This window comes from Apiospora phragmitis, assembly GCF_038363925.1.
Source record: "Apiospora phragmitis strain CBS 135458 chromosome Unknown utg000008l:1.0-3514335.0:1.0-3519231.0, whole genome shotgun sequence".
Lineage (NCBI taxonomy): Eukaryota > Fungi > Ascomycota > Sordariomycetes > Amphisphaeriales > Apiosporaceae > Apiospora > Apiospora phragmitis.
The window spans coordinates 3211947-3238761 of record NW_027117407.1 but is presented as its reverse complement, the minus strand read 5'-3'; the positions used below and the strand labels follow the sequence as shown (position 1 = coordinate 3238761).

General features: G+C 53.8%; 7 protein-coding genes across 7 annotated transcripts; 4 read left to right on the top strand and 3 right to left on the bottom strand.

The window, feature by feature from the left end:
- Window positions 1-651: 651 nt before the first annotated feature.
- PG994_009427 (Imitation switch two complex protein 1) lies at window positions 652-4097 on the top strand (the record flags this gene model as incomplete). Its single annotated transcript, XM_066860836.1, has 8 exons — window positions 652-654; window positions 717-782; window positions 850-908; window positions 977-995; window positions 1052-1915; window positions 1965-2807; window positions 2867-2961; window positions 3029-4097. 8 exons carry the CDS (start codon window positions 652-654, stop codon window positions 4095-4097), a joined length of 3018 nt encoding a protein of 1005 aa, XP_066714425.1.
- Window positions 4098-6752: 2655 nt separating this feature from the next.
- Window positions 6753-9365, top strand: PG994_009426 (uncharacterized protein; the record flags this gene model as incomplete). Its single annotated transcript, XM_066860835.1, has 1 exon — window positions 6753-9365. One exon carries the CDS (start codon window positions 6753-6755, stop codon window positions 9363-9365), a length of 2613 nt encoding a protein of 870 aa, XP_066714424.1.
- A 713-nt stretch (window positions 9366-10078) lies between these two features.
- On the bottom strand, window positions 10079-12855 carry PG994_009425 (uncharacterized protein; the record flags this gene model as incomplete). Its single annotated transcript, XM_066860834.1, has 7 exons — window positions 10079-10799; window positions 10846-11099; window positions 11174-11496; window positions 11557-11623; window positions 11702-12367; window positions 12437-12580; window positions 12622-12855. The coding sequence occupies 7 exons, from the start codon at window positions 12853-12855 to the stop codon at window positions 10079-10081; spliced, it is 2409 nt and encodes an 802-aa protein (XP_066714423.1).
- A 1190-nt stretch (window positions 12856-14045) lies between these two features.
- On the top strand, window positions 14046-15868 carry PG994_009424 (uncharacterized protein; the record flags this gene model as incomplete). The annotated part of the gene is made up of 2 exons (XM_066860833.1): window positions 14046-14246; window positions 14312-15868. 2 exons carry the CDS (start codon window positions 14046-14048, stop codon window positions 15866-15868), a joined length of 1758 nt encoding a protein of 585 aa, XP_066714422.1.
- A 1783-nt stretch (window positions 15869-17651) lies between these two features.
- PG994_009423 (multidrug resistance protein) lies at window positions 17652-19696 on the top strand (the record flags this gene model as incomplete). Its single annotated transcript, XM_066860832.1, has 5 exons — window positions 17652-18079; window positions 18179-18424; window positions 18504-18950; window positions 19001-19202; window positions 19265-19696. 5 exons carry the CDS (start codon window positions 17652-17654, stop codon window positions 19694-19696), a joined length of 1755 nt encoding a protein of 584 aa, XP_066714421.1.
- A 683-nt stretch (window positions 19697-20379) lies between these two features.
- Window positions 20380-21980, bottom strand: PG994_009422 (uncharacterized protein; the record flags this gene model as incomplete). The annotated part of the gene is made up of 5 exons (XM_066860831.1): window positions 20380-20640; window positions 20672-20833; window positions 21018-21345; window positions 21402-21596; window positions 21859-21980. 5 exons carry the CDS (start codon window positions 21978-21980, stop codon window positions 20380-20382), a joined length of 1068 nt encoding a protein of 355 aa, XP_066714420.1.
- A 497-nt stretch (window positions 21981-22477) lies between these two features.
- PG994_009421 (glycoside hydrolase family 27 protein) lies at window positions 22478-23948 on the bottom strand (the record flags this gene model as incomplete). The annotated part of the gene is made up of 4 exons (XM_066860830.1): window positions 22478-22831; window positions 22898-23035; window positions 23109-23750; window positions 23820-23948. 4 exons carry the CDS (start codon window positions 23946-23948, stop codon window positions 22478-22480), a joined length of 1263 nt encoding a protein of 420 aa, XP_066714419.1.
- Window positions 23949-26815: the final 2867 nt, after the last annotated feature.

Sequence of the window (26815 nt, the reverse complement as noted above, 5' to 3'; positions counted from 1 at the left end):
GATGGGGAGGTGGTCTCGGTGTATTAAGTGGGACGAAAGAGAAGAAGAGAAGAAGCCGCCCCACTAGCAGGGGGGGTAGGGATGAAAGGGCTAAGGTATTGGCTCCCGGCATTGTCTCTGTCTACCTCTTCTTCTTTAACCTACTTACTTCCGACCTTGCCTACCTACTTCTCCCCTACTTACATAGTTTTATTTTTCCCACAAACCAACATTCTCGCCCGACCAACCCGCCAGCAAGTCCAATGCGACTCCCGCCGGTCCCCTGAACCTCTGCAGCGGCCATCGTCCACCTGATTTAGCCCACTTACACCGGTCTAGACGCGTCTTGATTCGTCCTGACCGCGTTTCCGGCCTCGTGAGTATTCCCCATCCTCCCTCCCACCCGGAGAACACACACATCACAACCTACTAGCACCCTGGTTGGACCGCTCCCGAGATCCGCAAATTCCTGACCAAAACACTGCTACCGGCTTTTCCACCCACGCCCATGCCCTTTGCACTTTTTTACCTCTACAACCTCCCAAGACATCCATTCCGAGCTACTTACCAAAGTGACTTATAAGTCACAAGGCTGACTTTCAGCCTTGCAGCTCAAAATTGCAACTTAGTTGCCCTCCGGGGTCGCGACTGCCACCACTCCTTGTCACCAACATGGTATGTCTCGACGCGACTCTCTCTGATCGCCCACGGTGACTGCTTCTAACTTGATCAAAAAGGTGCTTTTCAAACGAAAACCGGTGCAGTTCGTACAGACGCCCACTCTCCAAGATGAGTCCACAGAGGTACCTTTTTAATTCTATACTTTGGGAGCCAAGTACAACCCGGGAGCCAGGACTAACGCAACCTCAGGTTTGGCATATTGCGCAAACGGGGGAGATCTTCACCTCGTATGAAGATTACCTGAACCGGTGAGTTGCATTTGCTCCATTGCGCATCGAGTGCAGTCTAGGTATACGCATTGCTAACTGGCGCCCAGCCTGGACTTTTACACCCAAGTACATAGAACCCTCGTTCGAAGCGCCGCGCATGACGATACTGACAACCTCCATAGCCGCGATTCATCTGCCAGATCACTGGCCACTCCGGGCTGACATTCTTTGCGGCGCTCCAGAGTGAGGTATGTTCAGTCCCAGCGCAACTATCTACTCCAACCGGCCAATCTTGGGATACGCGACTGGGACCGTCTAACCGCGTCGAACAGCTCGCCGGCGCACAAGAGGTCGACCAGGCCTTCCCCGAAGCGATCAAGGGTCCTGTCCTCCGGCGCATTCAGTTCCAGACCCTCTCGAGGATCGACCATCTCGTCGACATGATCTACGAAGAGTTCAAAGACGACTACTACCCCGGCGAGCCTGTGACGATCCATTTGATGAACGGAGAGCGAGTGACGGGCGTGGTCCGAGACAAAACAAGATTCGGGAGCAGACTTGCGCCAGACGGAACTCTTATTCCTCCCTACATACGATATATTGCAAGCATTGATGGCCGACCTAACGAAGAGGCTGTCGTAGACGACAAACATTGCCACCGGGATAAGAAGGCTTTCACCAAGTCGGTTATCCGATCCTTCATCAAGAAGACAGTCACACGGGAGGCATGGAACGGCGCACCTTGGCTCGTCAAGCATGACGTTGCGCAACAGTACCACATCGATACCCGTGTTCCTCCGCATCTGCGCTACGATATGAAGCTCCTCGAACGGAAACAGAACCAGGCGCAGAAGAAGGCGCATATCCCCAACCATTGGCCCGAGATGACCAACGGCAATGGGTCGGTCCACAATCTTGGCCCTGCGCGCCTACCCGAACTCAAGCCCGCCCCGAAGAGCCATACTACCAAGGCGACAAAACACACGCATGGCCATCCGTCTCCCGAGATGCCACTCTTGCCTCCCGCGAAAGGCAACAGGCAGGGCGTATTTGTTGGTAGGGAGCCAGGTTACTTGCCGGAACAATCCCTTCCAGTTCCCCGTGTCATTCCGGACCAACATGCCGCCGCCGCCGCCTCCCGTCTTCATCCCGCCCGAACCGGCGCCGCCGCCTCCTCCGCCCAAGTATCCCATCGAAGACCTGCAACTCGAGCCTCGCGACGACTATGTCCGACCCGCGCTCAAGTTTTTGTGCAACGATCCACCGGAGGGTGTTGTGGACAGTGGTGCTCGGAATGACAAGATCCTCATGAAGTCTATTGGGCCCCTGTTGGAAACCTGGGACACGCTTAACGTCTACTGTGAAATCTTCAAGCTCGACTCGTTCACGTTCGATGATTTCGTGGAGGCAATGGAGGTGGCTAGCGACGAGACACCCTGCCAGTTATTTACCGAGGTCCATTGTGCCGTTCTCAAACATATCGTCTCGTCCGAGGCCGATGGTGGAAAAGTCCAAGTGAACCTCCCGGAACTCGACGAAGATGAGGAGGACGAGGACGAGGATGAAGACGAGAGCGCGGCTCCGAGTCCGGAGCCCGAGCCCGAGCCGGAACCCAAACCGTCTGGTCGCACTACAAGACGTAGTCTGGCTAAAGCCGAAGCGGAAAGGATACAAGCCGAGGCAGCTGCTGCAGAAAAGGAGAAGGAGAAGGAGCCCGCCATCAAGCATCGTGCGACCCAAGCCTTGGCTGACTTCGACTGGGTCGAGCACCTCAAGAACCGGGATTTCCAAGACGGCGGCTGGCAGCTGATCATGGTTGGCCTACTGCACCAACTATCCAAAGCACCCCGCGAGACCGAAATCTGCGAGGAGCTGTTGAGTCATCTTGTCCCTGCCGATGTTGAGCCGTCTCAGATACAGTGCGCCAGCACTACGGCAGTCTCGACTTGAATCTCCGTATACAGGCACTTCAGATCATTTGCATGTTGACAATCCAGACCAAGGCCGTGCGCCAGTACATGGAAGAATGCGCCGAGACGATGACGACCTACCGGAAAGAGAAGATCGACTGGCAGAGGAAAAGAAAACAAGCGTAAGCCAACTCTTTTTTCCCCTCTTATAAAAACGGTATTTATTATCTTATACTGACGCCCTTCTAGTATTGAGGATCTTAAGCCACTCAATGACCAGCGGAAGATTCTGCTCCCTAACAACATGCCGAAGTCGCCCAAGGCGGAAGAAGACACCAAGACAAACGGAGATGTTAAGGTGGTAGATGTCGATGAGTCCGCAGCGGAGCCTAGTGAGGAGGCAGTCGATAGTGACGAGGAGGCCCACGGTCGCCGGAGTCTCCGGCGCGGCGGCGACAGAGCTGCTGAGCGTCAGCGCAAGCGCGAGGCAGAAGAGGCCAAGAAGAAAAAGGAGGCCGAGTTGGCCGCCAAGATGCCGAAACAGTCGAAGCAATTCATCAAGGTCACCAAGGACATCCAGAAGAAAGAGGAGTACATCAAACAGTGCGAGGAGGAGATCGCCACCCTGGACAACGATCTCCGCGAGGCCGACTGCGGGCGCACGCGGGTACTGGGCAAGGATCGCTTCTGGAACAGGTATTACTGGTTTGAACGCAACGGCATGCCGTACGGTGGTCTACCAAACAGCTCCACGGCCGAGGCCGCTTACGCCAACGGTTGCATATGGGTCCAAGGGCCCGACGACATGGAGCGGGAAGGCTATATCGACCTTCCGGCCAAGTTACAGGCCGAGTACAAAGCACAGTTCAAGGTGACGGTGCCCCAGCGCAAGAAGATGGAAGAGGGCAGAACCAGCGTGTTCAACGCCGCCCAATGGGGTTATTACTCGGATCCCGGTGATGTGGACCAGCTGCTGAACTGGCTTGATCCCCGTGGCTACAATGAGCTCAAGCTGCGCAAGGAGATCATGGCTTTCAAGGACAAAATCGTGGCCAACATGGAAAGCAGGGTGAAGTATCTCGGACCCCCGCCCGAGGAGAAGGAGGCAGAGAAGGAGGCAGAGAAGGAGGAGCCTCCTAAAGAGTCGAAGCGCATGAGCACTCGCGCCAAAAACCAGCCTTCACCCGAGCCGGCGGCATTCCGGTGCCAGAACTGGACGAATACGATGGCCATGGAAGAGCTGGGCCACCTTCACAGTGAGCTTCCGCCGCCACCGGCACCCAAAAAGGGCAAGGGAGCTCGCAAGTCTCGAGGCTAAAGCGAGTGACGACGATGGACCTGGAGCCTTTGGCTTCAGGTAGAAAACATCTCAGAGCCTTTTCTACGATGCATATATACAGCCAATATTCATTTGGCTGGCTATGCCGAGTCTCAGCTTTCGTCGGGGGCCATAAAGCCGCTCTTGGTGTCTTCGACTTTTACGATATTGAAATTTGACACACGATAAGGTACTTTCTTGTTACATAGACTGGCGTTCTTCGCAAAACTTTCTGGGAGGGTGGCATGCATGAAAGGATTCAGACATTAAGGTGCATTGGGCAAGCGAGCGAGGTCTTTTCGAGACACAAAAGTGCACATATGGCGGCGGAACGAACAGTTTTGTCGCTCAGGTGATTCACGAAGCTGAAGGAGGACAGCTTCTTCTATCTTTCCTGCGTTTGACGTGGCACGGCGTTGAGTTGCGTTGCATTGCATTGCATTCATTGCCTTTGCGTTATTTAGAGATGCCGCATTCGTCGTGCTTGCGACGCAAAACTTTTGCCCCCATTGTGTTCCGTACATAGTACAAAATCGCACAAGAAGATATTACAAATCTCCTCAACCGTATCACTCTCATGAACTGCATCGTGCTGTCAGTCACATACCCTCGTTGCCATCGTTTGCTGAATACGAATACATGTACTCTGTGTAAAAGACCGTCGGCGTTTAGACTTGAGCAACTAACACGTCTCAATCCACCGTTGGATGGATCCGAGTGGACCGTAGAATGGGCGAATTGAAGATGCACTGGCCCCTGTGCCACGGACGGTGGATGCTTGCTCTGCCACGCCAGCACGGTGGTCTTTTATGCCGGTGGTGTGGTCCCCATGGAATGAGGAGATTGGGGACACCCGGAATGGTCTATGTAGAACAGCTACTTGCACATACAAGTAATAGTATACCTTTGACTTATGCAAACAAGCACGCACGCTATATTTAGGATTTGGTAATGTACCGTATGTTCCTGCATACTTGGATGTGCTCTGAACAAGGAATCAAGGTAGGATCGCTCAGCTGCCAGGGACGAAAGGAAACTCTAGAAGCGCCCGAGATCGCCCCCCACCTCGGTCGGTCGGTCTGACGTCTCGACAGGGTTTGCTTCGCCAGGCATCAGTATTAATTGCTAGCTGAGCTTGTCAGTCTGCCTGCACTGCGAGACTGCCCAGTCCATGTAACGGTTCTGCTTAGTTCATCCAATGGCAAGAAACGAAAGCCAATTGGAAAGACTGAAAGGGCTGCAGGATGCATATTTGCGGGGAGAGGGTGTGGGAGATCGTTGTCCTCCGACACATCATCAATCAATAGTCCGTACCATGCATCGAGCCTCAAAGAGGGACGACGAAGTCTTGGCGTCATGATCTGTCCGCTACCGTACCGGCGGCGCGGCAAAGGGGCTGGCTTTTGGGAGAGCAGGTGGCGGCCTTGCATGTGTCTTATTTATTATCCCTTATGCAGCGGAGGCGCGCGCGACCGATGGCGAGGGACGCGAGCGAGTGCGGTGTGAGACTAGGTAGGTACCGGCAGAATGACGTCAAGTACGGAAACCCTGGCCTCTTCTCCTTGTTGTCCGATTGATTCGATTCAGGGCCGCCAGTATGTAGTATGGTATGCATGTACATTGCTTAGAGAGATGAGAGAGGTTATATCGACACTAGACCCCGGATTGCCCGAGTCCATCATGTAGCGCTTTTTTTTTCTAACAAGCAAGCAATGTAGTGCGAGGTGAAAGTGCAAGAGAAAGGGAGGGGGCGCGGAGCCGGCCAAAAGAATCCAATTGAAAGCAATTGATGGGATTTGGTTCAGCTTACTACATATTAACCTAGTAGAATACGGCTATGCGCTACGACGGGGATTGTGGCATTGCTTGTCGCCAGTCAAGCAACTGCTGACTAGTTCGTTAACTATTAGCTGCTGCAACGTGGGGGCAATGCAAGAGAGCACAACCCGGTTCCTCGCATCCAGAACCTACAGACATGTATCTTTTACAGGCAGACAGACAGGCAGACGGACAGGAATATGAATCAGCTGTATTCCATACCATACGGTACCCTGGAAGAATGCCGTCAATCGACAAGTACATCTCTTTCTCAGCTCAGGCCTCTGGGAACTCTGTTTATTTACTTCCCGGTAGCTGCTGCCATGGCAGTTGCCATGGCAGGTCTGACTTTCTCATTACTCCTTCATGTTCCATTGCTCGTCTACCGGCCTGCTTACTTACCTTGCCTTAACTACACACACACTAAGTACTTCTTCCTCTAATTTGAGTCCCATGGCTATTACCCTCCTCTTTTAATGAACAAAACAAGGTGTATTTTGGATTATTTGGCTTGGCTCTGTTCACTCGTGACACCGTCCCTGACTCCCCTGACTCCCTCCTTCTATAAAGAGACGCTTTCTTATCTGCCAATCCCCCCGGCATATCCGAACCACAAGTAATTCATTAGTCGCCTGTCTACCAGTGGACACCCTCCATCGGCCAGAGCTTGCTTTGCCTCGGGTTCACAACGGACCAACTATTGGCAAGATTGCCAATGGATTCCTATTCTTGACCATCAATCACCAATTTGTCCTTCTGACAAACAACTACACCGTGGGTTTGCCTGGCTTCGCAACATCGCTGTCTAGGGAGGAGGAATGCAAACAAACCGGCATCATGGCCACCATGTCCACCATCGACGCCTCGCTGGCATTGCCGCCCCATAGCAATGGCAATGCCAATGCCAACCTGAACCACAGCAGGGAGCCGCAAGGCCTGGCTATCCCCTCGAGGGGACCGCCTCCTCAGTCCTCGTCGTCGGATAGCGGCGGCGAGGACGATCCTCTTTTCTTTGACCCCGATGATGCTCAGTCCATGATACAGCCTGCCTTGAGCCCCGCCGTCACCCGCTTGACCTCGCCCAAGACTCCGGCCGCGGAAAAGGCGGCTGCCATGGATCGGCTCGAGGGCGGTGGGCTTTTCAGCATGATGGAAGGGGACTCGGCGCCAGAGGTTCGAGCAGCTACCTCAGAGGGACCCGCACATTCGGACCCAAGCGCCACACCGACGGGCTTGGCCAAGGCGCCCAACCGTCATAACAGAGGCTTCTCCGTTGGCCAAATACCATCCCAGCCAACAGAGATTGAGAAGCGCCCTTCCCCATGGCAAGCTGGACCTAGGACGCACATTGTCGAGGGCGAATCGTCGTCGAAACCTTTCCGGTACGGGGGCTTCGGCCAGAGCCCTCAACGGAGATCGACAACCACCGGTGCCGAGACCTTTAGAAGGATCCGCGGGGCTTTCCCTAGCATCACACTGCCTACTAACTTTTTCTCCAACATAACTTCGCCTTCTTTTCTTTCTGGGACTACTCCGAAACAACAGGTTTCGGAAAAGGGTGCACTCCCTTCCACTGACGGTAATGCAGAGTCGCGGCCCGCTGCTGCGGGAGATGGGTCAGTTTCGAATGGCGCAAAAAGTGGGCAGGCGGAAGATCGGATAACAAGTCCTCCCATCGTGAAGAGCCCGAACGGCTTGGAGCCGAACTCCAGGCCAACATCGGCCGTGTCAAATAGACCAAGGCCCATCCGCAGATCAACCTCGCACGACTCGATGCCCTACCTTACGCTTTCGCGGGTTTCATCCTATGGAGACGATGACAGATGGGGACATGTCCGAGAGCAGACTAACTCGAGACTAAAAGCCATCAAGGACAGCTGGGACAGACCTACCTTCAAGATGCCGCAGCTTCCCAACATGATACCGGCACCTTTGAAGCGCAACTCGATATTCGGCTTAGAGGGTACTAGTCCTGCGCCCTCTCCGGGTATGCCCAGTCCAGGTTTCAACTCAGCGCTCGACAGCAAGTTCCCCGAGCTTGATCGTGCTATGGAGTCCTTAACGGGCGATATTGTCATCATGGGTGGCTACCGCGGATCTGTGCTGAGGTCGACCAAGACAAACAGGCAAGTCTGGGTCCCAGTCAAAGTGGGCTTGAATATAAGAAAGGTGAACTTGGAGGTTGGGTTGGACCCCGAGGACGAAGAGAAGATGGAGGAAACTATCTACCCTTCGGGCATGCTACAAAACATTGGCCCCGTCGATATCTCCAAGCGGCTGTTCAAGAAGTTGCGGGAGTGTGAAAATGCTAAAAACGGAAAGTTGAGGGTGTGGGACTTCGGCTGGGATTGGCGATTGAGTCCTAAGCTTCTCTCAAGGAAGTTGCTCGCGTTCCTAGAGAAGCTTCCTTCTAATCAAGCTGGCATTTCGGAGGCAAGAGGTGCCACGGTGATCGCGCATAGCTTGGGAGGCCTGATTACGCGTCATGCTGTGAACCAAAGGCCGGAGTTATTCGCTGGCGTGATCTACGCCGGCACACCTCAGAGATGCATCAACATTCTGGGGCCGTTGCGGAATGGCGATGCTGTCCTGCTCAACGAAAAGGTTCTCACGGCTCATGTTAACTTTACGCTCAGGACCTCGTTCGTCTTTCTGCCAGAGGATGGCTTCTGCTTTGTCAACAAGCACACTGGCGACGAGTATCCAGTTGACTTTTACGACCCTCAGTCATGGGCCCGGTACAGCCTGTGTCCAAGCATCGAAACGCCGCTGCCGGCCTGGAATACTAGGCAAAGCCCCTTCGGCTCGTTCCTGAATCTCTCTGCCTCCTTACCGGCCATGCCCGGAAGGAGCCGTGGCAACAGCAGCGCTAGTGATCTTCGTGGACCGCAGACACGCAACAACCACGCAGCGGAAACTGCCCGGCACGAAGTCACGCAAGATCGAACAATCGCACCCCAGATGGGCAGTGGGCAGCCGGACGCGAAGAGCACTCAGCAAAACGGAGATATGGGGTCGAAGGAGCGGAACATGGAATACTTGATTCGAACGCTGAGCGATACGAAACAGTTCCGCACTGAACTGGCTCACAAACCGGAGTTGGTCGAGACCAACTCGTATCCTCCGTTTGCCGTCATGTACGGAAAGGACATTCCGACTGTCTACGCTGCCCATGTAACGTGCCGGGAAGCGATTGCCTCCACAGACTGCTACGATGAGTTGATGTTCCGCAGCGGCGACGGTGTCGTGCTTGCGCGCGAGGCGATGCTGCCTCCGGGCTACGACCTGGTCAAGGGCGGCCGGATCAGCACCGACCGGGGGCACATCACTATACTGGGCGACTTGAACGCGGTGGGCCGGGCATTGGAGGCGATCACACGGGGTCGCAAGAAGGGCATTGGGCTTGGTCCTTCTGCTGCCCAAGGGGCAAAGTCCGTATCGTCAGGTTAGGTGCCGCGGCGGTGGTATCGTGCCTGTGGCGATGGTTGCATTTTAGCGAAACGGTAATTTATGGGTGGCCCCGAGTTGAGGATTAATGGGCTTATATGGAGTTTTTCCGAGGAAACTATAGACATTGGCTAGGTAGGATAGATATAGATAGATTTTGACGTCCTCTTATGATGATGGGTGATCAACTTGCGTGTATAAGAATGAAGAAGATTCTGGCAACTATCACTCAATGCAAATTATACATGAGTTCGAAATGGTGGTTTCGAGTGATGCTCGGCTATATATGCGTTCCAGGTACTAGGTCCTGCCCGCAGCCAAGTTGCTCATCAACCATCTTTTTACGGTCTTTGGCGCGGTCAAGCAAAGCCAAGCGACCGTTGGTGCTTTTGTGGCGTTTCGAACTCGAATCGCCTTGTCAACCCTGTTGGGGGTCAACATGTAACTTCTTGGACTTGGAAATGGACGGCGCGTATGGACGAAAACTATTACATACTAGTGCAGAAAGGCGTTCAAGATGCAATTGAGCCATCGTCAGGAGCCCTGAATCTCCCTCGTCAACAACAAAGAGCATCGAGAGCCAGATTCCATTTTCCTCCACTAACTACTAGCTGAACGTCATCACGTATATACAAACGAGTTTCTGCATCAAACATAATCGGTAGCACCTGTACGTCTCGCGATGGAGCAAAGGGAAACGGCCCCTGATAGGGTGGCTAAAGATCTGTAACAAAGCCCACCTCCACGATCCTATCAGCATCGAGATCCATGTCGGCCATCTTGGCGCGCGAGTTATCCAGAATGCACAAGAACGCCGTCAGCAGCATCCGTCGGATCCAGACCCGGAAGCCGACCTGCTCCCGCTGGAGCCGCATCGTCTCCTTGCCGACGACGTAGACGGTCTGGGCCGTGTAGGCGGCGCGGAGGGCGTCGAGCTCGGCGAGGCTGCCCGGGTCGCCGCCCGAGAGGATGCGCTCGATCTGGTGGACGATGGCGGCGTCGAGGCCGGGCCGCAGCACGTGGTCGGCATAGCCGTGGCGGAGGACGACGCGGTAGCTGTGGGGGCCGAAGACGTTGGCCGGGGCCGCGCGCGCGACGATGTAGCGGTCGGCCGGGCTCACGTGGGGCACGGGCAGGGAGCGCACGTGGAAGAAGACGACGACGCGCGGGCGCGCGGCGAACTTGGTGAGGAACTGCGCGAACGAGGTCGAGACGACGCGCGCGTCGTCCGACTTGGAGAAGAAGACGCCCAGGCCCGGCACCGTGCCGATGCGCGCGCCGCCCCACTGCCGCGCCAGGTGCGGCGGCGTCCGCTTGAGGTTCAGGAGGCTCTCGGGCCGCAGCCGCTTGGTGGACTCGGCAGCCCATTGCGCCTCCTTGCCGTACCGCCATAGCATGAGGATCGAGGACAGGACAAAGCCGAATACAAGCGTGAACCTGAAAGAGAGGGGACATGTGCGTGTTAGCAAATCGAGTTTTATACTTAGAGAGAGAGAGGGGGGGGGGAGGGGCAGCATTAGAAAAGGAGGGAAAGTGAGTGTTACCAAGCCCCTTGGGGTTTTTTGTGAGGACGGCGGAGGTATACGTGGCGTCGAGGGCAAGAAATAGTAAGAATACGGGCAGAACGAAGTAAAACTGAATCTGCCATACCAATATGGCTACCAGTGCGACCATGAAAGTCGAGAAGAGCGTAACGAGAATAACACAAACGCCATAGGCGCTACCAAGAGACGTAGTCTATATAGAGAGTAACAATTCAGCATCGTACTGATCAACACACCAGATGTCGACTGTTCGCCCGGAGAACTTACGTTATCAAATATAGCTGTCACAGCCACTGTGCAGATCATCAACAGCCAGTTGGCAGCAGGAATATAAATGTGGTAATGGAAAAGCTTGGAGGTGTGGACAGTCTTGATATTGGGGAAGTAAGACAGCCGCATCACCTGGCTCAAGAGTTGGAAGGTCGAGGTGATCAGTGCCTGGGAGGCGACAACGGCGGCAAGTATGGCGATTACCAGACTGAAATACAGGGTTCCTGGCGGTACTGTGTAGAAGAATGGGTTGCTATACGCGGTCCGCGTTGTGTCCATAGATATGAAGGCTGCCTGGCCGATATAGGCGAAAAGCACGCCTGCCATACGCAACGATTAGCTGGCAAGATTGGTGAGGCATTGGAGAAGGATTGACTAACAGGGGAAGCTTATCCCTAGCCACGATATCTGAACTGCTTTCTTGCTGAAAGCAGCTAGATTCGCAAACTGTTGGGCCGTTAGCAATACTGTTTTGGCAGAAATAGGTAGCAGACTGCTTCACACAGTGGTTTATGGTGGACTCACCATAGCTTCGGCTCCCGTGACTGCAAGCAGCAGACCACTCAGTGACTTCCAGCCCTCATGACCATTGCGAGCCAAGTAAGCAAAGGCAAAGTAGGGGCTGAAAGCTTTCAGGACCGTGTGATCATACACAATGAGATTGTAAATCCCCGACCCCAAGCTGAACAGCAGCCAGATCGTCACGATCGGGGCAAAGGCTGTGCCCAGCTTAGATGTCCCAAAAGGTTGGATCAGGAAGAATATCGCGAGAATACAACAGGCGATGGCGGTGACAGTTGGTCTACCCAATTCAGGGTTGATAACGTAGACTCCTTGGACGGCGCCTAGTACCGATTGGGCCGGGGTCAAGATGCCGTCAGCTATGACGAGCGAAACACCTAGAATACCGATTATCTGCAGAGCAAACTTAGCACGAGAGGAATTTTCAAGATAACTCCGGAGTCTCTGGTTAGTGGACCTGGTACTGCCTGTCCGGCAGGGGTCTGACACTGATGCATGCCGCGGGTTATACGGATCTTCCGGCGTGATGTTCATGGATCGTGCCAATAAGCTGTAGAGGGCGAAGGTGCCGCCATGGCCATGATCGCCAGCAGCCAGGACGATGAAGCAGTACTTCAAAGTCACAATCAGAACCAGAGACCAGATTATGATGGAGAGTGCGCCGACAAGCTAGCGAGAGATTAGCTACTTCGCCATCGTCTTCTTGGTGTATGTATGCAGAATCATCAATCCACCTACATCATCCCAGGAGGGGTGGCCGTCGAAGGTCGAGGAGAAGACATATAGGGGAGAAGTCCCAATATCGCCGTATATGACTCCAATGCTTTGAAACGAAAGCCAGAGGAGAATATTTCCATGGTATTTCTTATCTTTCCATGTAAGCTGCGGCACTATGTGTCTCTGGGTAGTGATGATGACATTACCTGCGCATTGCCATTATCCAAGTCTTCTTGGTCAAGTCGTTTTGCTCGTTCCAGATCGTCTACTCTCTGACTTTTCTCGCTAACATAAGTGACCTGCGGTTGAAGTGGTATTTTGCCTGCTGAACGACTTCTTCCAATGCTCGCTTCTGCGGTCGACCTTTGCCCCAGCGGGTGTTCAAGAACGCCGCCCCTGGTCGTCATTGGAGTGGACTGTTTGGGCGCATTTTTGCTCATCACGGCGGCTGTAGGTGTTCGAGAAAGGAAGAACCCGAAAGCAAGGGAGTTCAGAGCAAGTGGCCGTGATTTTGATACTCGGACTGAGGACTGCCTCTTTCTATATCGACTGGGTCCCTGCAGCTCTATCTAGTCTGCGCTGTAGAACTTGTGAGCTTACGAATGGCTTGCCGGTTATGCTGAGTGTCTCTTTTTGTCTACTGGGAAAAAGGACAGATCTGTGACAAATCATATACATCACACCGTAAGAGCTTGCCCAGCAATGCTACTAGCCATAATGGAATTTGTTTCCTTGGATGGGGAAGGTAGGACAGGAGAACGGTCAGTCATCGAACCAGTAAAAGCTCAAAGAAGCCTTCATAATCAGACTGGTAGGGTAGTACCATAATGCAGGCGGTGGCTAGTTCAACGGTATCGCATGAGGATGTCTGGCCGCTGACTAGTTCGCCAGCCTTGTGATCGATGTGCCACTGGACAACAAATGCCTCTCCAGATCTTGAAGCTGCAGATCAAGATCAGCAAGCCATGGTATATTGGCCTGCTCCGGTCCCTAGCCGAGATCTGGAGAGTAAACGCATGCGCTGGATTCCTTTTCGCATATCACGGTCAGGACTGTGTAGGACTAGGAGGGGATGCATGGCACATCCTATTTAATGCCGTTGACCGCCATAAGATGGAAGGCCGTCACTTGATCTGAAAGGCATATATAGAGGATGGCTGAGCTCAGTTCTGACTCGTAACTGGTTGGTGCTGATCGGTGCTGATCGCCTCGAGTCATCAGCCGGTGCGTAAAACAGGTCCCTTTCGATCAGAAATTTATAATAAATAGGTACGCTTGCAGAATGTGGTAAGGTAAGTGATTCCTCCAGAGACGTTAACTTCGTGCTGGGGATTACCAAGTCCCTCCAGTTGACTCTCACCGAGTTAACGGGCTGAGGTTAGTTATCGAGGTGAATACTAAAGCGGGGCTATATCACTTTACCGAGCAGTAGGACTCCATCTAAGTCCATATTAGTCTAGCAGAGGTGACCAAAGCTGCATACGTGCATATGTACATACTTTATCAGGAGAAAAAAAGCTTCTTACTTGCGAATTGTGCAACGATCGATTGGCTAGCATTGAGGCTTACTCGAGGCTCAACATGCATGGGCAATTACCTCATTCCTTTACCTGATTGTTAGATTGGAGAGATGTCCCTCTATCACGAAGCGGCAGAGATTTTGTCGCTTTCGCCCGAGGCTGGCGGCAATCTGAAAACACGCATTTTCAACCGCAAGGATCTCAAATCGCCGCAACAGCAAATCTATGCTCTAGCTCTGGAAACCTGCAAGTGGAGTGCCGTACTCAAGGAGGTCATCGAGAATGCAGGCATCCTAAAGCTTGAGCGCAAAGTATGTGGCTGCATATTGTCGGCATTAATCTAACACTTTCAGATAACTGGCTGACTTGTCTACAGCTCACACCAATCCTTGCATCTTTGCTGGTGCACGACTACCTTTTGGCGAAGAAGGGCATTGCACTCCCTAGTACTCATGGCCTCCGCGCCGCAGTCGAGCGCCATAAGGCTCGCCTATCGTCCGAGCTCACAAGAGCGAGGTTAAGGAGGAAAGCAGTGTCAATAGATGCTCTCCGAGACCAGGTGGAAGCAGCTTTCGCCGAGAAGGAGAACCTGTATCCCCGCTGGGTGCGAGTGAATACTCTCTTGACCACGCTCGAAGATCAGCTTGATGGCACCTTCAATGACTTTACTAGGGTACACTCGACCAAGGATGTGATATCTGGCAGGGGAAAGTGTCTCTACATAGATGAGCACGTGCCAAACCTACTCGCCGTGTCACCTAGTTTCGAGATCACCAAAACCGACGCCTACAAATCCGGCAAGGTAATTCTTCAGGACAAGGCCTCTTGCTTCCCAGCATACTTACTGGATGCCATGCCCGAGGATGGCGACGCCATTGACACCTGTTCCGCACCCGGCAACAAAACCACTCACCTTACAGCCATCATCCGCTCTCGAATCCCGGATGCTCCAGTAAAGCAGCCGAAAGTCTTTGCCTTTGAAAAGAACCCGCGCCGGGCCAAGACTCTCGAGAAGATGGTCAAGCTCGCTGGAGGAGACAAGATAACACGGATAGGGTTTGGTCAAGATTTCTTGAAGGTAAATCCTGCAGGTTCAGTGTACAAAGAAGTTGGCTGTCTGCTGCTGGACCCCAGTTGCTCGGGCAGCGGCATCGTCAGCCGAGACTCCTTGCCAACTCTGTACCTCCCTGAGCCCGCTGGTGCCAATCCCCAGCCTCCGAAGGCGGGCAAGGAGCAGAACCGCAAGCGCAAACGGACAGATGATGGCGGCAAAGATGCCGATAAGCCTGTTCTGGTGGACGATGATGGCGAGGAGACGGTGCTTTCTTCGGAGAAGGAGCTGTCAGCACGCCTCGAGGCACTGGCCTCGTTCCAGCTCATCCTACTTCAGCACGCCATGGAGTTTCCCGCTGCGAAGAAGATCACCTATTCGACCTGTTCGATACACGCACAAGAAAACGAACAGGTGGTCTTGAAAGCGCTGCAATCTGACGTGGCCAGGCGCCGCGGCTGGCGCATACTGAAGCGGCAGCAGCAGGTCCGTGGCATGCACGAATGGCCCGTCAGAGGTTCGCTGGAGGGCGCCGAGGGCGATGAGGATGTCGCAGAGGGTTGCATTCGGTCCTACAAGGACGACGGGCGTGGGGTCATGGGTTTCTTCGTGGCTGCATTCACAAGGGACCCGGACCAAGCTGAGGACGATGGTGACGGGCCATATTTACGGGACGATGATGGGCGCATCGTTCGGGACAAAGTGGGTATGCCAACGATGAAGTATGGGCAGCGTGCACTCAGCCAGGGCTCGCACGAGAAGCCGCAGGATAACACGAATCGAGCAGCAGAAGATGACAACGCAGAGGCGGCAGATGAGAGCTACAGTGAAGTGGACTCGGACGATGTTGGAGACGACGAATGGGACGGGTTTGGTGATTAGAGGAATGTGTGACCACGAATGACTAGGATAATAACATTTCATTCGAACCGCCATACTATCTATCTACAAACATCCAGTGAAAAGTGATCGAGATGGAGTGCCAGTGTTCATGCCGAGTCATGACGAGTCGACTAGATGACGAAGCGAATTTAGAGACGGAGACGGAAGCGGGCCTGTTCCTGTTCCTGTTCCTGTTCCTGTTCCTGTTCCTGTTCCTGTTGCTGTTGCTGTTACTGTTGTGTATAGACAGACAGCATTCATCAATAAATACAAGTAGCATGAATCTGACAAATCGTGCCTCGGCCTGTAGTTCCTGCCACTGTTTTTCAATAATATTTCGTCTCCATTTAGTGTGGTTTCCAAGACCGACGTGCCTCGGCATGAATTTAGGGAAGGACACGACTGTGGATAATGCTCCGAACTAAGTGGGGAGGATTCAGCAATAGAACTTTTATGGAAGCTTCGATAACCTATGGGAAAATTGGACAAGAGGGAAGGAAGAGCACAAGCATCTCTTTCTACCCCTGCACTCTCCTACCAGTCTGAGTCTGACACTGACACTGACAACCAGCTTGCCAGCTAACCTTAACGCTCCTCAAAATAAAACGTACACTGATTCAATTGATTATCATCCTCGAGCTGAAATATACTGGAAAGGACACAACACATTCGAACTCTCGAGTAATTTTCTCAAGTCTCGAGGACTAACAACAGAAAAACATTCAAACAATTACGAAGTATAGCTGGATAGCGATTACCGGCAAGCTTGTTTTCATGTCGATCCTTGCATGCAAAATACCTGGTTGGGTATGCAGTAGTCGAACGGCGGAATAGGCTTGGCATGTCCTGCTGCGGGCTCTCGCTCCTCACTCTTGTTCTTCTCGTTGCAGCATAGCGGGAGGAAGGGACCAAAAGTCGATAAGGTTCATGACATGATACAGTATATCAGTGATCGGCGTTTCCCAGGAGGGTGGTACAGCTTTAAAACATGGAGATGAGTTTGAGGCTGAATCGTGAATAAGCCAACGAACCATGTCTGTCGGCCGTGTCCTGTGTCTGCAACGGGGATTAAAGCATGGCCCCGAACGCCGCTCCGGCTCGACTAGTACTCAGTAGCCAAGCCTGGCAGCCTCTGTGGCATGGATCTGGCCGGACATTCGAGCTGCATCCAGCCAAGAGCCGAGGGAGCGGGCCGTTGGTTCGAGTCGTCGGTGTGTCCTTGCACAACTTCCTTGCACAAGACGACAACCCCGCCGCCCGTTGCCCTGACTCTGGCCCCAGAAACCAGCCCAATCTGGTGTTTGTGGTGCTATCTTGGTCACTGTTCTTGCTAGTCGCGGCCCACAACGGAATGGATCCCAATGGCCTTCCCGCACTCTGCTTATGAATGGAAGATGGGGCCACTACCCTTGACAGGAGGCCAGGCCCTTCAGGCGAGGAAGGTAACGCCGATATGAAGAAAGAAACACGCCGCAAAGCCGGGAGAAGATACCAGGCCCGGTGGCAGTCAGCAGGTCCGTAGATATATATGGCGAGGCCATCCCTCCCCCTCCCTGGTCGAGATCCGATCTTCGTACCGCACCACTCTGCCTTGTTCTAGGCCTGTCTTTCGTTTCTTGGTATCAAACCGATATATCTTGTATTTATTATATACAATTTTCCTAATACATCAAGTTAGTTCTTGCTGCCGCTCACACATTAGCATATACGTATAAGCAAGGGATATCTCTATATACGGAGCGAAGACACAGGCCACAGCAGGAGCAACGACAACGACAGCACCATGCCGTCAACGCTACCGCCCTCGGACTCGGCGTCGTCATCTATAACGGCCATGGAGCCGAGCAACGGACAAGGAGATGTGGAGGCCCAGGGTTCGACGTCGCGGTCTCCCATAATATCGCACTTCAAGCTCCTGTTGGACCAGGGCGGCGTGACCCCGGAAGTCGTCGCCTGGCGGTGGGCCGGCAAGGGAACCGAGGACGACCCCTTCCTCGTCGACTACATCGATAACGACCCGAAGAACCCCATGAGGTTCTCCCAGCTGAAGAGGTGGTCCATCATGATGGTCCAGGCCGTCGCCGTCTTGGCCGTAGCCTTTGTCAGCACGGCCTACAGTGGAGGTGTGGTCGAGATTATCCGCGAGTTCAAGATCGACACCATTATCGCCATCCTCGGAGTTTCGCTCTTCGTTACCGGTTTCGCTGTTGGGTGAGTAACCTTCAACAACATCGTTGCGCTGCCTTGCTACGTTGTAGTAGCAGAGCAAATTCTGGGCACATGTGCTGACTCAGTCGTTACTTGATATAGTCCCCTCATTTGGGCTCCGCTATCCGAAATGTACGGCAGACAATTCCTGTTCTTCGGAACGTACATGGCCTTGACTGCGTTCAACGCTGGAGCGGCCGGTGCCAAGAATATTGAGACGCTGATCATCCTGCGCTTCCTCGCCGGTACCTTCGGCGCTTCGCCCATGACCAACGCTGGTGGTGTCATTGCTGATATGTTCACGGCGCACGAACGTGGCATGGCAACGGCTGTATTCGCAACTGCACCGTAAGTATACATGTCTTCTACACCAAGCGAATCTTGTCATCTTGTGGACTCGATAGCTGACTTTGGCGTGCTACTACAGTTTCCTCGGTCCTTCCATTGGCCCCATCGCGGCCGGATTCCTTGGCGAGGCTGCCGGCTGGCGCTGGATCGAGGGTCTCATGGCCGCTTTCACTGGCCTTCTCTGGATCATCGTCTCGCTCACCGTACCCGAGACATACACGCCCGTCATCCTGCGCCGCCGCGCCGAGAAGCTGACCAAGCTGACCGGCAAGGTCCATATCTCTATGCTGGACGCCGGCAAGCCCAAGAAGACGGTCACGCAGGAGTTCAAGGTTGCCCTGTTACGGCCCTGGAAGCTCCTGTTCCGCGAGCCTATCGTCCTGCTGACCGCCCTCTATATGGCCATCGTCTACGGCACCCTCTACATGATGTTCGCCGCCTTCCCCATCGTCTTCCGGCAGCAGCGCGGCTGGTCGGCCGGCGTATCCGGCCTCGCCTTCCTCGGTGTTCTCGTCGGCATGGTGGCGTCCGTCACTTATAGCATGTTCGACAACAAGCGTTACGCGCGCGTCTCAGAGGCTCACGGGGGCAACGCGCCGCCGAGGCCCGTCTACCTCCGGCTATCATCGGCTCCATACTACTTCCCATCGGTCTGTTCTGGTTTGCCTGGACCAATGGTCTCGACGTGCACTGGATTGTTCCCATTATTGGCAGTGCTTTCTTTAGCGCGGGTCTGGTTCTGGTGTTCCTCAGTCTCATGAACTACTTGGTTGATTCTGTAAGATTTTTCCCCCTCAATCGCAGCTCGGATCCAGCCAACACTTTACTAACAACTTGTAGTATGTCGTTTACGCCGCCTCCGTCCTCGCATCCAATGCCGTTCTGCGATCCCTTCTCGGCGCGGCCTTCCCTCTCTTTACCACAGACATGTACCGCAACCTGGGCATCCACTGGGCCAGCACAATTCCGGCCTTCTTGTCGCTAGCCTGCCTGCCGTTCCCCTTCCTCTTCTGGAAGTACGGCGGCGGGATCCGCATGAAGTGCAAGTACGCTGCCGAGGCCGCCAAGGTGCTCGAGGAGTTCCGCGCCATGCAGCAGGGCCGCGAGGAGCAGCCGTCCTCGCAGCCGATGGAGAAGAAGGATGACCAGAAGGACGACGACGTCGTCGTCACCACCAACATGTCCGGCTCCGATGACGACTGCACGACATTGAACAACCCCGATGGTGGACGCGCGGAGGAGTCTTATGATAAGGAGAAGCTTTCCTCGTAACAGAAAGCTTTGCTCCCTTTTTTAATATTAAAGAAAGCCTTCTGCGGCAACACTACCTACCTACCCCCTGCTACACTGATGTAGGTAGGTAGGGATCTATATATATATATATATATATATATTAGACTTAGACTTGGATACCCTCTGGTTTTGTATAGCGGGCGAGATCAATCAAAAAGGAGCATTGGTCGGCGTTTCCAATAGTCTGGCATCAAAATAATTATGTTTCGCTCAAGTGCACAACGATTTCACTCGAGTGATTCGTTCGGATAATGTTCAAATAGGTGGCTTTTATCTAACTTTGATACACGGTATATATACAAAGGATGCTTGATGGTTTCCATCCATTGTTCTGCACGCCGCCTACCCATTTCGTCATTCGTACCCAGGATGAGGTCCTTGGACACGTCATCGTCGACATCGTTGGCCCAAAGTGACGATGCCAGGTAGGGGGTTCTGGAGTTTAACTGTTTATGTATTGCTTTTATAACTTTCTATAAGCGTATGTGATGAAGGCAATGGTTTATCCTATACGCCATTGCCTTTATCAGCATACGCTCACGAAAGAGTCATAGAAGCAATACAAGAATAGTTAAACTCCGGAACCCCCTACCTGGCATCTTCTAACCTAGTAGCCGAATAGAGAACCCTACTGGCGGCGCAGTGAGTATGACGGAAGAGAACTACAGCTCATCGCGGCCAATCCTGATGTTGAGCCCCGGGAAGCTAGCAATCGAGACCCGGGGCGTGGCCCGGATGCGCCCGGGCATCTCGTTCCCCTGCGCCGTCGCCGCCGCGTCTGCTCCGTCGGGGCTCCAGGCCTTCACCCGCCCCTGCCAGACATCCAGCCCCCACTTCTGCAGCGCGCTCGGGGTGACGGGGTAGTCGCGCGGGTAGTGGTAGATGCGGTCCTTGGAGAGCTGGTGCACGGCGCCGCAGGGGTACTTGACCGCTTCGGAAGCAGAGGAGGAGGACGCGAGCCCGAGGCGCGCGGGCAGCTCGGGGGAAGTCGAGGGGGTCGACCGTCGTCATGGTCAGGGACTCGTAGTAGCTCCGGCCTATCTTCTGGAGCGTGCTGCGGAACTCGGCCCGCTCGGTTTCCGTCGCGACGAAGAGGTAGACCATGGGCCAGCCGCGCTGTGGGGTTTTGTATTAGTTGAGGGGTTTTCTTAGAGGAGGTAAAGAGAAGATCTCTTTCTCGTGGTACTCACATTCACTAAGCGTTGCTGGTTTTGCACTGTTAATTCGGAGATGATGGAGCGCTGTATAATAGCAGTCAGCCTGCCGGTTGCTTGGCTGGTGTGGAGAGAGAGACGCGTACCGAAGCCTCGATCACGAACGCTTTCATGGCATCGACGTCGAAGCTGCCCTTGAAGGTCACCACATCGCCGTCCAGGTGCCTGTGGCACTTTAAACCGGGAGAGCTCACGCCCTCCGCTTGTCTTGCTGCCTCATCGAAATTGACGCCGAAGGTGAACTCATCCAGGAACTGCGACGCCACGTTCTCGTAGGCTTTGCGCGACTCCTGGTCATCCGCAGCCAAATAGGCGATGAACACCGTCTCGTCGCCCGACTTGAAAGCTTCGAGATCCTCGGAGGAAACCTCGGATACAGAAGGTCGCTGGGCGCGTTTTATCCACGAGGTGATCCTATGCAGTCTCGTCAGCACATCTCCAAGGCAGGTGAGAAGAGTACGAAAACATACGCCGAAGCCCGTCGCGGACCAAGGTATGTCGACTTGGGTTCGCCACCCTGAAATACTTTCAGGCTTGGGTACGATGTTACGCCGTGCTGCTGGCAGATATCTGCTGCCTGCGAGCAGTCAACGCTCAGGGTAGAGATGGCGGTCAGCTCGGCCACGGCGGGCGCCCACTCAAGCTCGAGGGCCGTGGATTTCTCCCTGTTTTCAAAGGTTAACCTAGTACAATCCGACCATGCAGCAGCAGCAGCATCGATGGCTGTGGAGGGGCTTGGTCTTTATCTCACTCTGATGGCTACGCAATACACGCCCTTCTTGTTAGCGTCCGCAGTGGTGTGTGTGGATGCCCTTCAAAGGCAGGGTCCGTGAAGGATACTAGTATACCGCAACAACTAGTAGTAGTTGGTCAGTATCACCTTTCGCAATAGTGCCCACGGCAGTGCCAGGTATGAGGGGTAGGTACTCACATGCTACAACCACGACATCATGGCTCTTAATACTGCTCTCCAAGTCGGATGGTGCCACATGGTCCCATGCGCATACGCTGGTGGCGGCCAGCCAAGCAGCTAACCCTAGTTTCAACATCGTGCTTCTTTGTGTACACACACAACAATCAGGACATATATTGAGGGAGAAACCGGGGTTTATGAGTTGAGAGGGGTCAAAATGATAAACAATTTACTCACCATTGAAGGGCTAAACAGCTATGTACTGTGGCGTTTCATCCAGCGTTTGGATTATTACATAATGTTCACCGGCTAAGAACAAGGATCATTCGGAGGAATGCAGTGACCAGCGGATTCCACTTGCCCCATCCAGAAGGTATTACCCACTAATGGATCGTGAATCGTGAAGCGATGAGCCCGTATTTTGTGCGCATATATAAGAGAGGATTTGAACACACAACATGATTATCAATTGACGAGGTATATACCTTAGGTAGCCTATCGCACATATTTATGTACCTATTATTGATTCCATGAAGAATCAATCTTCCCTGAGCCACGTGCGAGGACTTGGGTATCCTCTATAAGTTGAGATTCGTATCATGGTAGTATTCCACTTCCACACCCCATGGGGTTTCAGACACTGGCCGCGGCCGTGGCTTCGGGGCTGGTGCCCGTCTTGGTGGCCACCTTGTAGACGCGCATGTCGTGCGATCCGAGGCTCGTCGTGACGGCGGTGCCGCTGCCCGTCGCGCCCGTCCACAGCTCGGTCCAGCTGTACGAGCCGGAGCCGCCGAGGCCGGGGACGTCGGCGAACTTGAACGAGAGCGACGCGGCGCCGCCGGCCGCGACCACGCCCACCACGACGCCGTCGCTGAGCGGGCCGGCCCAGTAGGGGTAGAGCTGGCCGTTGACGGGGGCGGCGGCGCCCGAGGGGCGGAAGTAGCCGGCCGCTTTGCCCAGGGGGTCTTGGTTGATGGCGAGGATGGCCTTCACACGGCACATGTATCAGAGATCACATTATTCAGAAAGAAGTAGATCATGGTTATTACGTACCTTGTTCTTGAGGATGTTCAGGGAAGAAGTACTGATCTTGGACAAATCGTTGCCGAGGATGATGGGAGACTTGGCCAGAGCCCAGATACCCATATGGGCTCTCTCTTCGTTCTCAGTTAGGACGCCGTTGCCGATTTCCTGTCCCACGTTAGCAAGCTACTTTTCCGATCGCTCCCGCCTCCGCCTTGGTGACCAAAGCAGGACATCTTACCATCATATCCAAGTCGTTGAAGCCACCCGGTGCCGCGTACTGAGCTATGCCTCCCGCAGTCGCGGCGATGCCGGCCACCGAGTTCCAGTTGTTGGCAATATCGCCCGACATGCGCCACGAGTTGCCCACGTTGCTGCCCCAGGTCCAGACGCTGTTGCGTCCCCACTCACACATGGAGTAGAAGATCTCCCCGCCCGCGTCCGAGAGTGCGTCCCGGAAGGTCTCGTACCAGGCGCGAGGGTTCACGTTGGGGTCCCAGCACGTCTGGGGGTTCTGCCCGTTGCAAGGCGTATAGCAGGCGTCGTGCTTCCAGTAGTCGACGGACCAGCTGGCGAGCGCCTTGGCGTCCTGCGCCTCATGGCCCCAGGATCCAGGGTAGCCGGCGCAGGTCTTGGTGCCAGCGCACCCGTAGAGGCCGAGCTTCAGGCCCATGCTGTGGATCTCGTCCGCGAGCGCCTTCATGCCCTTGGGGAACTTGTTGGGGTCGGGCACCAGGTAGCCAGACGAATTCCGGTTCATGGTGCTCCAGCAGTCGTCAATGTTGACGTACTGGTAGCCGACATCCTTGAGGCCGAGAGAGACGAAGAGTTTGGCGGTCTTGAGGGCCGTGTCGGCGTTTGCATACGTACAGCCACCAACGTTCTGCGGGTGATACTGCCGTTAGTATGGCGAGCGAAGAAGAGAATATATTGGGGGTTGTGAGTGTGTTACCCAAGAGTTCCAACCCAGCGCAGGGGTCCTCCCTAGACCATTTTCGAGCCGCTTGTTGATCTCTGCAACCGGTGATGCCAAGGCAAGAGCGGGCAGAGCCAGCAGGGAAAGTTGTCCTCGGATATACATGTTTGGCGTTCGATTTGGTTGTATGTACTCTTATTCAATCTGGTGCAATACCAAGTTCCTCGCGAAAAAGAAAGAGAGACAATAACAGGATATTCAGATCTGACAACGAGCAGAGTTTATCCTTAGGCAGAAAGGGAAGCCTACGCACAGTCTTCCAAAGTCAAAGAACGTCCGAGGCAAGTAGTCAGTCTCACGGATGGTGTTGAAGCGAAAGTCATAGCATGAAGCTCCTTGTATACTACGGCTCAAACCAGACTTTATATAAAAGTTTCTATACTCACTCAACCACTCTAGCGCACCAATCGCCAGTCAGTTGATGTCAACCCACCTTTTAGAAAAGCCGGGGATCTAGGCAAGGAAACGATTTACGGCCCTTGGCTGCCGAGTTTCGTAAGAGAAGCTTGTGTGGCCGCAGCAATCGGCTTTCTTACCGAGCCTGCGACGAGTGGCATTCAGAAAGATTCGCACGAATAAGTGACACCACGGCCTTCCTCGTTTCTGTTGCTCCGTTGGTTAATGTAACCATGATGCGGAGAGAACCCTGGTAGCCCGTATTCGGTGCGGGGGAGGTTGAACATCATCTCTGATTTTACACCAATGGTATTACTGGCGTATCCAGGCTATAAAGACCGTACGGCGGGTGGTTATGGTTTTACGACGAAGAGGGCACCAGTGTCGTATGATGAAACCTCCAAGCTGTCCCTGGATTGCCCTTTAACTGGTACGACCAATCAAGTTTCTGCGCATTTAAAAAACGCCGGTCTTCCAGGCCACTTTCCGGAGAGTAAGAAACCCGTGATTCCGCACCTAGGGCTAGGCACTTCCTTCCACCTTTCATATAAGGAGGTACCGACACAAGCAGACAATCTGATACGGCATCCATCTTGAGCTATTCCTGCGGTTTTCTTCTCTTGCAAGTTTGTTGCGATGCTGCAGGAACGAAGTTGCGGTGATGCATACGACATGGTAAGGTGTGAAGCTGCATCACAAGGCGTGTGCAGCCTGGGATCGCACGCACATACCCATAGGCCCATCATCAATGGGTGCCTGCCTGCATTACCGACAGATCCAATACTACAATTGACATACATACGATTGCGATGACATAATAAGGGGTAGTGAGGCTGAATCGATGGCTGATATGCGAATATTCAAACGTCGATGTAGAAATAGGTTTGACCCAGAGATGAACAAGAAAAAGCGGCGTTTTATGGTTTGTCCGTGGCGTCAAGTAGCTACAGTAATATTAGCCAGTCGCTCGACAACATATGACCTGCGAAGGACAAAGCCTGGCGAACGGTTCGGCAACCAATAGCTCGCGTATCCATGGTTATAATGGAAAATGCAGCTGGGGAAATGTTTGATGACTCGAGACGTCCTTGATCTCTACTACACGTACGAACCTAGACCTCTTGGCCTGCTGGCACGAGAGTCCTAGAGAGAGGTCTGGTGTCTCAGCGAGTTCAACCGTCCACCAGCTGGGCGGCGCCAAACCCCCACCTTGCGACCGGCTCAGTCTAGTCACTGGCTTTCGACCCGAGACAGTTTGGCTGGAGGGAACCTGGAAGGATTGCTAACCGACTTGCCGATCGTTTCTCGAGGACAGAGTAGACGGCAGTAACCTTCAACCTCTTCAGCTCAACATCAAATGCCTCAGGTGGTCACGCAATTCACAAAGGATGAAAGCAAGCCCTGTGTGAACTCTCCAATGCGTTGGGCGCATGCAGCGTTAAAGCTAGAATAAGGATCCCGAGCCGGAGAGCGCGCGGGCTTGCACTTGCAGGAATCTAGGCTCGAGTTGGGCAAGCAGCAGCATCGGGATCAGGCCTCATTGGACGAGGCGAGCACTTGGGGTGGATGCGCTAATGGGATGTTTGTTTCCCTTGAACAACCCCCCACACATCCTGGTTGCCTCCCCTCCCTGCCTGCGGTGCTGCCAGAAGGTGCCAGGTGCTACCTGCCTGCATTTTAGGGGTCTTGGGATCAGTCCCAGCCCACCTTTTTTCGATCTGGCTGGACAGAGAAACGCGACATTGTCCCCCAATTCTCGAGGGTGCGTCACAAGCTCAAGCAATGATATAATCCCTCCTTCTCCTTTACCCTAAATAGCATCCCACTTGCCTGCATCTGCGACATCGACATACATACATACCACTACTTGTCGATCAAGCAGTCGCACCGAAGGAGAGAGAGAGAGAGCATCTCAAGTCCTCTCAAGTCCTCTCAAGTACGTCCATCAACCATCAATCTGACATTCCCCATCGTCCCTTCCACTATTTCCCGCTACCGGCTATCGTTGCCCGTGTGGATTATACACCCTCTCTTATCCGATAGTCTTACGGGGGGATATTGTCATCGTCGTTTCACCTGACTGACATATGGCTTCCGAATGACAATGACTCGTAAGCTGTAGTATCCTTGGTTTTACATGCGAGCAAGCTACATAGACAGAAGCGACCGTCAATTGCAGTAATCGTGTCTGCACACCTTCGCTCATAGACGGAAGCACGCCATTGCGATTGTGCCATTCGTTGATCGTTGCCATTCCTGAGCTACATACCCATTCTATCGCTTTGGTCCCACGATCTGCCCATTCAAGCGGGTCTCGGCCGCGACTATCATCAATTGCTCTGCCCGAAACCTCTCTGCCCAATCCTCAAACCGACGAGACCGCTAGACAACTCTTGTCAGCATCACCATCTGATCTTGCACCACCACCACACCTGCAATCTTCGACGTCCGAGCGCAGGCGGCCGAGTTGGAACTTGGACGAGCCCTCCTACTCGGGTACCACCTGAACTTTCCCTTGGTCCCATCAACGAGGACACATCAAGTTAAGACGCAAGCAGCCGTTAGCAAACCCAAAG